The 12,299-nt window shown below is 47.0% G+C and overlaps 3 protein-coding genes across 3 annotated transcripts in view; all 3 read right to left on the reverse strand.

The window, feature by feature from the left end:
• On the reverse strand, positions 1 to 756 carry LOC133381618 (zinc finger protein 570-like). Its single transcript, XM_061620963.1, has one exon. It carries the CDS (start codon positions 751 to 753, stop codon positions 1 to 3), a length of 753 nt encoding a protein of 250 aa, XP_061476947.1. The 5' UTR covers positions 754 to 756.
• Positions 713 to 12,299, reverse strand: part of LOC133381634 (zinc finger protein 420-like) — a 27,523-nt gene continuing 15,936 nt past the window's right edge. The window contains exons 7-8 of the mRNA XM_061620982.1: positions 1,832 to 1,839; positions 713 to 1,685 (exon numbers count right to left, since the gene is read on the reverse strand). Of these exons, the coding sequence (XP_061476966.1) occupies positions 795 to 1,685; positions 1,832 to 1,839 (899 nt within the window). The 3' untranslated portion in view covers positions 713 to 794. The remainder of the gene's footprint in view (positions 1,686 to 1,831; positions 1,840 to 12,299) is intronic.
• LOC133381619 (zinc finger protein 213-like) lies at positions 3,389 to 9,053 on the reverse strand. The gene is made up of 6 exons (XM_061620964.1): positions 8,919 to 9,053; positions 5,385 to 5,888; positions 5,157 to 5,238; positions 4,580 to 4,659; positions 3,974 to 4,100; positions 3,389 to 3,891 (listed from the first exon to the last, which is right to left on the reverse strand). Exons 2-6 carry the CDS (start codon positions 5,799 to 5,801, stop codon positions 3,857 to 3,859), a joined length of 741 nt encoding a protein of 246 aa, XP_061476948.1. The 5' UTR covers positions 5,802 to 5,888; positions 8,919 to 9,053; the 3' UTR covers positions 3,389 to 3,856.

Here is a 12,299-nt window from a genome sequence, read left to right on the forward strand (position 1 = left end):
TTAAAGTCCCCTAAAATTGAATTCCATCTTAAACAACCATCCATATGGTTTCTCCCTGCTGTGAGTTCTTTGATGGGAAGTGAGATTGGAGCTCTGACTGAAGCTCTTTCCACATTCCGAACATTGATATGGTTTCTCCCCACGGTGAATACTTCGATGACTGTGGAAGTTTGTGCTTGTATTAAAGCTCTTTCTACATTCCAAACATTGATATGGTTTCTCCCCACTGTGAATTCTTTGATGACGACGGAAATTTGTGCTTGTATTAAAACTCTTTCCACATTCCAAGCATTGATATGGTTTCTCCCCTGTATGAATTCTTTGATGTGAAGTAAGACTTTCTTTCCAGCTGAAGCTTTTTCCACATTCCAAACATTGATATTTCTTCTCACTGTGAATTCTTTGATGGGAACTGAGACCTCTCTTGGAATTAAAGCTGTTTCCACATTCCAAGCACTGATATGGTTCCTCCCCACTGTGAATTCTTTGATGGGAAGTAAGATTGGAGCTCCGAGTGAACCTCTTTCCACATTCCCAGCATTGATATGGTTTCTCCCCGCTGTGAACTCTTTGATGGGAAGTGAGATGGTGTCTTTGACTGAAGCATTTTCTACATTCAAAGCACTGATATGGTTTTTCCCCTGTATGAATTCTTTGATGGGAACTGAGATTGGAACTCTGACTGAAGCATTTTCCACATTGTGAGCACTGATATGGTTTATTCCAGACCATTGCTGGAATTCTCTCATGCATTTTAATTAAAGTCCCCTAAAATTGAATTCCATCTTAAACAATCATTCATATGGCTTCTTCCTGCTGTGCGTTCTTTGATGGGAAGTGAGATTGGAGCTCTGACGGAAGCTCTTTCCACATTCCAAACATTGATATGGTTTCTCCCCATGAATTCTTTGATGACGATGGAAATTTGTGCTTGTATTAAAATTCTTTCCACATTCCAAGCATTGATATGGTTTCTCCCCTGTATGAATTCTTTGATGTGAAGTCAGATTTGCCTTCCCGCTGAAGCTCTTTCCGCATTCCAAGCATTGATATGGTTTCTCCCCACTGTGAATTCTTTGATGTGAAGTGAAAGTTTCCTTCCGGCAGAAGCTCTTTCCACATTCCAAGCATTGATATGGTTTCTCCCCACTGTGAATTCTTTGATGTGAAGTGAAAGTTTCCTTCCGGCAGAAGCTCTTTCCACATTCCAAGCATTGATATGGTTTCTCCCCTGTATGAATTCTTTGATGTGAAGTGAAACTTTTCTTCTGGCAGAAGCTCTTTCCACATTCCAAGCATTGATATGGTTTCTCCCCTGTATGAATTCTTTGATGTGAAGTGAAACTTTCCTTCCGGCAGAAGCTCTTTCCACATTCCAAGCATTGATATGGTTTCTCCCCTGTATGAATTCTTTGATGTGAAGTCAAAGTTTCCTTCCGGCAGAAGCTCTTTCCACATTCCAAGCATTGATATGGTTTCTCCCCTGTATGAATACTTTGATGCCTGTGGAAGTTTGCCCTTGTATTAAAACTCTTTCCACATTCCAAGCATTGATATGGTTTCTCCCCTGTATGAATTCTTTGATGTGAAGTGAAACTTTTCTTCAGGCAGAAGCTCTTTCCACATTCCAAGCATTGATATGGTTTCTCCCCTGTATGAATTCTTTGATGGGAAGTGAAAGTTTCCTTCCAGTGGAAGCTCTTTCCACATTCCAAGCATTGATACAGTTTCTCCCCACTGTGAATTCTTTGATGGGAAGCGAGACCTTCATTCAGACGGAAGCACTTCCCACACTCCTGGCACTGATATGGTTTCTCCCCATGGTGAATACTTTGATGCCTGTGGAAGTTTGCCCTTGTATTAAAGCTCTTTCCACATTCAAAGCATTGATAAGGTTTTTCCCCTGTATGAATTATTTGATGACAACTGAGATTGGATCTCTGACTGAAGCATTTTCCACATTGTGAACAGTGATATGGTTTATTCCCTCTGTGAATTCTTTCATGGGAAGCGAGAGTGGAGCTCTGAGTGAAGCTCTTTCCACATTCCAAGCATTGAAATTGTTTCTTTATGCTGTGAATTCTTTGATGGGAAGTGAGATGGGGGTTCTGACTGAGTCCATTTCCACACTCCAAATATTTACATGGTTTCTCTACTGAGTCACTTCTGTCACAGTCTCCCTCATTCTTGGTTTCCAGTTTATCGCCTTCTGCAAATGAAGACCAACTGATTAGAGTCTTAGGAGTAAATGCAGCCCCAAATCATTGAACAATGCCAAATAAAGCTTGTCATAAAGGAAGAACAGAAGTAATTTAATTGTTAGGAGTAACCGAAAGACAGGATAAAACAGGAACTTGAGGCTCCATCGTTCAGTGGCGGAGGATGTCACTTGCATGCCGGCCCCAAGGCCAATCCCTCATTTCTTCAGCTAAAGCAGCGGAGAGGAACCTCTGCGCTTGGGCCTAAGCAGGCTTGGTAGAGGTCTTAACGTGGCCTGTGAGATTGTTTTCCCCAGACCTGTGACGTCAGGGCAGGGAGGACAGTCGGGAGTTTAATGTGTGCTCCTACGGCTCCCTTACAGTGCTGTCAGCTGACCGGCCCTGAGACACAGTCTCTGGGATCAGCTGCATTAGGGAGTTCCCGATGCAGCAGAAACAGTGGGCCTCTCACTGCTGATCAGCTGATTGGAGTGAGGAACCATAACTCTGAATTCACCCTCTGGAACTCCCTCCCACAAGATCTTCGGCACATCTCTTCCCTGAATATGTTCCGCAAGGCCTTAAAGACCTGGCTTTTTCAGCAGGCTTTCGGGACTTCTGGGGAGGCTTAATATTCTTGTTTTAAATGCCTCCTATTAGGTATTGTTTGCTCTTATAATTTATATATTTCACTGTATTTTTATATTGTATTCTCCCATATTTATTGTATGTACGTCACCTAGAGTGGCCATTGGCCAGATAGGCGACACATAAATTAAATTTATTATTATTATTATTATTATTATTATCTCCTATACAAGTGAGCTCCCTGGGTCAGTCAGCTGCCTGTTGCTGACTACTGGCCTTCCAAAGGGCCTTCAAGTTTTCACCCATGTCATAAGGATGTCAGATGATTGACAGGCGAGTGGCCCTGTCTGCAGGGGTGGTGAAAGAAGGATCCAGTCCGCCAGCTGAATCCAGTTCCCGCTCTTGAGCTAAAGGATCTTGGATGGAGCTGTTGGGCATGAGAATTTAGAAAGATACTGACAGTCAGAGCAGACAATAATAGGCTAGATGGGTCTATGGCTACGGCAGGCCTGTTCCGTCAGACTTGTAATGACAGGTGGTCAATAATTGTCTGTAAAAGCCAGTTAAGGCAAATAACAAGAGAGATTTATTGGGGGGGGGGAGGAAGGAAAAGGGGGGGCAAGAATCAAACACAGGTTTGTGAGTAAACCAATAAACTCAATCTAAGTTGCTAGTTACATGCTAGTTGCTCAAACAGAGTTTTGGATTTCAGAGCATATAGAGAGTTCTTGGCAAAACGCTGGCTCTGAAAGAGCACCTTCAGGCTCCCGACCAGAAGTTTTCAGGAAGGCAACCACCTCACGTATTTATGGGAATCTGAGATCAGGAAAACCCGCTTCTTTTCTGAGATGGATTGTTGCTTGGCCCAGTTCTGACTCTGATGTCAGTGGTATCTTTGGCCAACCAGAAAATGACTAGTTCCATCTCCCTAAGAACTCTGAACCTTGCATTTCAAAAGGCCTGGGCCATTCAGACCAGTCTGACCACTGTTTAGAGAGGCATAACTGGAGGACGCATATTCAGAGGGAAAGCAGCTGATGGCTGTCTGTTGAAGGTTCACTGCAGCGGTGTTAGAATCGCAGATGCTCCAAGTGGAGCTGTTGGGCTACATAAAAATATTGGAGGTTCATAATAAGTCGACATAATGATTCTGAAAACAGATATTATGATCCCACAGGGAGCCTTACCAAGAGAGGCCATGATCCCACAGTTCTCCGCCATGACTTCATCATGCAGAGTCCTCTGGTCAGGATCCAGCCGCGCCCACTCCTCCTCCGTGAAATACACAGCCACGTCCTCAAAGGACAAGGGTCCCTAACGGAAAAAGAAAGCACATTTCCCTCTCATAGACAGCATAAAGATTGTCTACTACACATTGCACTGTTGTTTTAGTGGATTTTTTGTGGTCCACATTTTGATTATGGAATGTTAATTCCATTAAAACATTCAAATAAACTTGCATAATTCAGTTTTACTGTGTATGTTAATGATGGGCGTTTCTATTTAATATTTGTGAAATATTTGGTTTTTATACTGCTTAGGAGGCTATTCTAGTTATAACGAGTATGTAATCTAGTATAAGCAATGTTGCTGCTACTGATAAATAACTCTAGCTACATTCAAAGGGCTGGCTAAGGTCAGGTGGCTGGTCATTTGGATCAAAATCTTCTCTGAGTGACCTTCACAGTGTTTGCTGAGGGCAGACTTTAAAGAAGCACGGAGAAGGAGGGAGGTTTGTTCAGGCACCCAGGCTGCCCCCAGCCTCTCTCCCCTCCAAGGATCACTCCCCCTACCTGTTCCAGTGTCACAGCAGCTACTTTCCCTCCGCCACAAAGGAGAGATGGCTGAGAAGGTCTTGGCCTCATTTCATCACCTGTGAGACACAAAGGTGGTGAACATGCATGTCTCAGAGATTAAGCAATACACGTCTAACTACCCAGAGACTTTTAAAAAAGCCTTATCTGCTCAGTGCCGTTCAGGCGTTTGTACCCATTTCGTATTTTAGTTGGGTGACATCCCTTCCCGCCCCTTTTCGGCTGTTGGCCACAAGTGTCTTTCCCCCCCCGCCCAAAGATTAAAGACGTGATTACAGTAGGGCCCCACTCATATGGCAGGTTACGTTCCGGGCCCCCGGCGTAAAGCGAAAACCGCTGAAAAGTGGAACACATTGAAGAGAATGGCATGCGACGCCTAAAAACCATCATAAAAGCAGAACAAACACCGTATGAGTGTGGCTTTAGTCTAATTGCATCTAATTGAGACCGCCGCATTAGCAAAGCGCCATAAAGCAAAGCGCTGTAAAGCGGGGCCCTACTGTATTTCAAAAGTGATAGCAGAGACCAAATTGAGATACATCCCAGTAATCCTTACGCAGTGGCCTCTCTCTGGGATCTGATGGAGTCTCCTCTGCCTTGGGGAGATCAGTGCCCATTCCTGCCAACGGATCCTTTCCCTGAAACAGCAACAAGAATTGAAGGCATTGAAAGGGGAGGAAGATTACAACAGAAATGGCAGAGGCCCAAACCTCAGGGGTATTGGAAGGTACCCTCCCTCACATTTTTTGTCCCTTGGGACTATCCAGATGAAACTCTATCTCACCTGCTGCTCCGCCTGCTTCTCGTCCTCTGCGCAGCTCAGGAGGAAACCTTCGGCCAGGGCCACCGCCTGGGAACTGGTCTCTGCTCCACATTCCCTCACCCAGCTCTCCATCTCCCGTGGAAGGACAGCCAAGAACTGCTCCAGGATCACCAGATCCAGCAGCTGATTCTTCGTGTGTCGCTCTGGCTTCAGCCACCGACGGCAGAGATGGTGGAGTCGGCTGCAAACCTCTCGGGGGCCCTTGGCCTCCTGGTAGCAGAACTGCCTGAACTGCTGGTGCGGCACATCTGAGCTGAGGGTGTCCTCCTCTCCCAGGACCTGCTGCATGGTTCTTTCCCAGAATCCTCCACTGCTCCCAGTCTTGATGGCATGGGAGCCTCTTCCTACTTCAGGGCCAGTGGAGTCTTGCTCGTCCATCTTGCTCCCAGGAAGCCTCCAAGAGCTCCGAAGGAACTCCGTCTTCTGCCAATTTCTGTCTGTCTTAATTAGAGGCGCTAAAAAGTCCTACAAAGCCAAGACATGTTCTGTTACAGAATTACTACAGTATCAGGTCCGGAAAAACTCCCTGAGCAAGCATGAGTGTGTCTCGCTAGGAAGCATGGCAGACGGCATCAGGGCTCTACCTGCAAAGGAGCTCAGACTGTGAGCTTGCTTCCTTGCTTGCTTTTAAAAAAGGAGTAAATCTCTAGGCGTCCGAAAAGGAAAGTCACGAAGGAAAATGTGCTGGCAGCCAAAGCAATTTCTGTGAGACGAACCAGCCTGGCTGCTTCTGCTTTTCAGTGCTTTTAGCCAATGCGTGAAGTCAGAGCTGTGAGAAGCGAGAAGAATCCCTGCGGTCCTAAAGAGCAGCCGCTTCCCCCGCCATTTGAGGACACTATTCCTTCCTGCTCCCGACTCGTTTTGCAGCCCTTGGAGATTCCACAGTTCCAAAGACCTACTGCAGGGGCCCGAGGGCCAGCTTCTTACGTGGCCAACTCTCTGAGGGCCAAGTGGGCGGGACCAAAGTACAAGTGGGCAGGGCCAAAGGATGGCACTCACAAGCAAACTAAATGAAGTTACGTAGCTGAATGCATACAGACAGCCATATCTTTTTCTTATTTAATTCTAACACTTATATCCCAACTTTCCTCCCTCCAAGGAGCTGAAATGGTGAACAGAGTTCTCCCTCCCCATTTTGTCTTCACAACAACCCTGTGAGGTAGGGTTAGGCTGAGAGTGAGTGAATGGCCCAAGGTCATCCAGTGAGCTTGACGGCTAATATAATGGTTGATCACCTCCAAAGGGAAAAAAAGCCTCAGGACATGCTCATGTGCAGACACAAACACACAAGTAGGTGGCTGGGGGGGGAGTTTTACAATTTCCCCCCCATGAGCTTTGTGCATAGCTTGGGGGGGGGGAGAGAGAGAGAGAGTGTGTGTGTGTGTGTGTTCAAATATGGAGTTTAGTGCGTTAGTTTTACTGACTATAATGGTAGCACTTCTGTCCCGTTTTGTAACGTTCCTTTCACACTGCAATACTGGATGCCTTATGGAGCTGTGTGTTTCCATTCACACTAGCAGGCGTGGCGTGACACAGCCATGAATGTCATTGGACATCGCTACTCCCTCACCTTTCCACGCATGTGCAGTTCTGTTCCGCATGAAAAAGGCGGGAAAGAAACATAGGCCGGTATATCGGCCCGCATTTTGTCACTTTACTGCCACAATTTTCTGGGTTAAGGGGGTTGCAAACAGATATTTTTCTGGAAGCAACTAATTGAAAAGAGCGCTAAATTTCCACTAGATGCTGCTAGATTTCCAGAAGTGGCCTTTAGGTCGTGTGGAAGATCAAATGAAATGTGGAAATGGCCAGGAAACAAAATGTTGGGGAAATGGAATAAACTGCTGTCTGAATACCGCCAGGCACATATGCAAAGCCTGAAAAATATAAATAAAGAGTGAAAAAAAAGAAAGCTTCAAGTCACACACAAAGACTTGGCAGGGGGTGGAGTTGTTGAAAGTTGCAGAGGGGTTTTTCATCAGGTTTTTACATAATCTAGCACATGCAAGCACGCACGCACAGACACAGAAAGCCTGAAGAAAGGGATGTTTTGGGGAGCAGGGTCCCTATGTCTCCAGCATACTACGAGCTAATCTGCACAAAAGAGCAGTGCGTTAGCTACTGAGAAGAGTGTTCTCACATGCTTCCTTGTCCTTTCCTGCTGATTGGAGCCGGAGTGAAAAGAGGGGAGTCAGCTGCTGAGAGGTAGCCCACACTCTCCCCTTTCATGCTGACTGGCTCCTAGGGAGGTCTGTTGTTGTGGGAGAAGGCATTAACAAGGACCTCATTCTCAACCCACCAGCAAAGAGAGGGGGAGGGAGCATGGCTGTGACTATCATGAAGGGATGCTGCTCTTCTGAACATGCCACTATGCTGCTGCTCAAGAGAGAGAAAAATAAAGCCACGAGAAAAACACACACAAACACAACAAATACACATTCACAGACATCAAGGCTCCACAGTACAACAAAACCCTGCTCAACAGTCCTGCTGCTTAATCTGAAGGGATTCCAAATGACCGAAGGTGATCCTCTTTACCAAAAGCAACTGCTACCTTTCTCAGAGGTTGCCAAGGAGGAAGGAGCAAAGAGGAACGGTCCTCCGAATGCCCAGAGAGTCCTTAGCAACCAGCACAGGAATGGATGCTCTGGGACCAAATTTAGTAATATAGTACGGAAAAGCATCCTGCCAGTCCCCCTCTCCAACTGCTAATACCTACATGCATAAATAAAACCTGCTCCCACTTTCCAGGGTTCTGCCCCAGTGATAAAACCATTGCAACAATTAACAGAATTTTTAAGTATTAAAGAATAATGTTTACGTTATTAATTTAACTGTGTTAAATTGTTACTTGATTTTATACCTTTTCAAAAATAAATAATTTTAAACATAGCGGGCTGCTTATATTTAAGTTCTGAACCGTTCTACTGTCTACTCAGAAGACAGCGTGCATCCACTTACCAGGGTGTAAATTCCCATTACACACAAATAGACTCACTTCTGAGTAGAGATACCTACTATTGTAGCGCAAGCTAACAATACACTGAGTGTGTAAACAGTGCTTGGATTTACGTCATTACAGTGGAAGACATGCCTAAACTTCTTTGCAAAGTGTTCGCATTTTACATTTGCCATGGTGTGGGTGGGAGGATTCCTTAACATCCAGTCACTCTTATTGGGTAGTATTTGCAGGGGGTTGGACTCGATGGCCTCGTGGGCCCCTTCCAACTCGACCACTCTGCGATTCTATGATAATCCGAGTGCAATGGAAGAGGAGATCAACTCAGCCTTGCAGACCAACTTTAAATCCTCTGACCACCTTCCGATAGATACCGAAAGGGCCTTCCTGCCTTAGCAAATCCACTCCCTGATTTGGATGTTATGGGGGGGGAGTCCCAGATGGATCAGCTGCACAGCCCCCCCTTATGCACCCTCCGCCGTGTCCCTGGGACTCCCCTTCACCCAAATGCAACATATGAGGGGTGCGAAACTCACCAGATCCCAGAAGGGGCCGCCGATGCAGCCCTTGGCGGAGACAAAAGGCGCTCCCTGTCCCCTAACCCCCGCCCCAACAGGAAGGGAGGCTTTGGAGGACCCCCCTTTCCTGTCCCCTCTAGGAATGTGGCTCGGTTCCCTGTAACTCTTAGAAAGCCAAGAGCGCCTCTCTCCTTTTGTCTCTAAAGCGGTAGCCAAGGAGGAAAACGTGCATGGGCCTCCCAGGCACGGATGCTTCGCTCCGGCCCCTCCCGGTGGACGCTCTGAAACAAGGAATTCCCATCATTCCCTTCCGTAAGCCAGATCCCAGGAGCGGGACTGATGAGAAGAGACATTCTTATTATTTATTTATTTATTTATTACATTGATAACATTGATTCTATCTTTTCATGATGGAAACCCAAGGCGGTCTCCCACCCAGGCACTGACCAGACCTGAGGGAGCTGGCCTTATGTGCCTGCAGACCATAGGCTGCTGCCTTATTGCCTTTATTCTTTTTGGTGGCCCTCCGTTTGGGCCAGTCCCCTGGAGGCCCAAAGGACAAGGACCCAGAGACAGTGGCATCACTAGGGTTGGTGTCACCCGGTGCGGTAACTCATGGTGTCACCCCCCCATGGACCTCCTCCCGTACCAGACCATACAGAACCCTTAGTAATGTTTTTTGTACTAATGTTACTCATAAATTCCCGCATATCACTGAATGTAATAGCAATAAAAAAAGGTAAACGTGTCCCCGCACTTGTAGTGCGAGTCGTTTCCGACTCTTAGGGTGATGTTTTGCGATGTTTACTAGGCAGACCATATATATGGGATGGGATTGCCAGTTCCTTCCCCGCCCTTTCTTTACCCCCCAGCGTATGCTGGGTACTCATTTTACTGACCATGGATGGATGGAAGGTGAGTGGACCTCGACCCCTTTTACCAGAGATTCGACTTCCTCCTTCTGTTGGAATCAAACTTGGGCCGTGAGCAGAGCTTCGACTGCCGCTTACCACTCTGCGCCACGGAGGATCTTGTAATAGCAATAGAAGTGGCATAAACAACTAGCAAAATTAAAATTACACCTTTAAATTACAAATGTATTTACTTTTATACATAGTTTCATGTGGTTAAAGTGAAAATTCGGTAAGAAAACAATAGAATTCGAAGTAAAAACGTTTAAGAAATACATCAAAATTATGTTCATTTTAAGATTAAACTTTACTGTTACATGAGATACATTAATGGATTAGGTTTGCATAATCAATAACGGCCCGAATAATAGCCATATCCATTACGTTCAGTGGGTCGCAGGATCGGCTATGATCCAGTGGGTTGATAATCTGGGGGAGCTTCTACAGTTTTCTCACGAGTAAAAACAGGCGCTAAAGAGTCAAGCATAAATAATGATATTTATTACACACATGCTGGTCGATTTCTCTCTTTGCGGCTTCCTCTCCCCCAACTTAATACCAAATTATTATGATCTGCAAATCAAAAAACCCCCAAACATATGCACCCCCAACTCCTAGATTAACACTATCACACATATACTAGTTAAAAACACATACATTGACAGACGGGAGGGAAAGTCAGTTTCTTGAACCCCTCCAACTCTCTCTTGGAGATGATCAAAAATCCAAATCACAACACAAGAGCTCCCCGTTGATCCGAGTCTGGGCCACCCCTTCCCAGTTAAACATCATGGCTCCATTAAGTGTGGATTAAGTCCAGGGATGGCTTATTTCTGCCCACTGTGCATTTCTGAAGGTGCAGGTAGGATTGGAACCTAGCTAGTTCACATCTTGGCATCGGCTTTCCTGGGCTAGGAAACAGCTAGCCCATCAGACACATCTTGAAAGGCGGTGGGGTGTGGGTGCTGCGGGCCACCAGGGCTCGCTGAGGGCCACTAACCAGCTGCCAGCCCATTTCTTCCCCATCCTAAACAAACGGCAAGTAGGGCAAAATGAAAACAGCCAAGGTTTTGAGGAGGGGGGAAAGAGAAAGAGAGAGACGAGCAGGAGGAGGAGTGTAAACCCCCCACGCGCACACACAGCAGAGCCCCTCAAGAATATCTGCTGAGGGCCAAGCGAAGCGAGCCGTTTAAAGATGAAAGTGCGAAGGAAATAAAGACTCAATTTAATCTGTTTTAAACCCCTTCAATTTAGCGTTTGTGCTGGGAACCCAAAGAGTGAGTTCCTGATTGGGGATAAATACATTTTCTTAACATGCCTCGGAGCTATTACACCCGGCTCCAGCACAGCGCTCTATTCAAGCATCACCGTTTGCATTACAGCCGCTAATAAGTCTTAACATTATTAAATGACAAGCAGATGATTGCGGGGGGGGGCGGGGGGCGAGGAGAGACAGAGAGACAAGAAAGCAAACAGGCGCCCGCATGCAACCTTCTCTTTCAGGCCGCAGCGACGACGGCGCGTCCCTGCAAAGAAAATTCAGCAGAGGCCACTAATTTGAGAAGCCCCCCCCCCCAAACCCAAACCTCTTCTCCTCCCATGTTGCAGTCTCCCAATTCCTGTATGGCCCAGAAATCTCCCTAGAAAGCTCTCCTGAGACGCGTATTCCAAGCATACCTGGTATTAACATAGGAATCGGGATTTTTTTAGGGGGGGAATCCCTTCCCACCCCAACGCCTGCGTCCTCTCTTCCCCTCCCGGGACTTTTACCTCTGCGTAAGGCACGTAAAGGGCTTGAGCCCTGAACCTCGCCAAGCTGAAACACTCGTGTTTCTAAACTGCAGCCCTGGGCTGGACGCATTTACTTGGGAGTTGCATCTGGGGTTGTTCGTTTGTTTTGGAGAGGGGTGGATTTATTTCCGACTAGATCTCGGATCAGGTTCCATCCCGCGGGAGATCCAGCCCGGTGCCCTTCCCTCACAGCGCTCACGCCTCCCTCATGTGTTGCACTGTGCGCGCGCCGCGCAGACAGGGCAGCTCTCTGCCATCCGCCTGTCCCGCTTCCTGGTGTCTAGGGGTGGGGCGGCTCTTGGTGACACCCCCCCTCTCATGGTGTCACCTTGGTGCGGTCCGCACTCCCCACACCCGGCTAGTGACGCTGCTGCCCAGAGATGCTTAAGGTTCTAAATAGTGGCGATGGAGGCTGCCGGTGTGGTCGTCTGGGGAGACTCTCAGGGGGTCTTAGACCCTTTACTTTTAGGGGGAAACAGGGTCCAGCAGGGTCTGTATGTCTCCAGCATCCTATGAGCCAATCAGCATGAAAGAGGGTGTTAGCCACCAAGAAGTCTTCTCATATGATTCCTTCTTGTCCTGGATCCTTAGCCCCGTCACTCGCCCCTGCTGGTGGGGGAGGCCAAAAGTCTTCCGCCTGCACTTTTGGCAGTTTGGGGATAGAATTGCAGCTTCAAGCATCAACAGAAGCAAGCCT

The sequence above is a fragment of the Rhineura floridana genome, chromosome 3 (assembly GCF_030035675.1).
Source record: "Rhineura floridana isolate rRhiFlo1 chromosome 3, rRhiFlo1.hap2, whole genome shotgun sequence".
NCBI classification, from domain to species: Eukaryota; Metazoa; Chordata; class Lepidosauria; order Squamata; family Rhineuridae; genus Rhineura; species Rhineura floridana.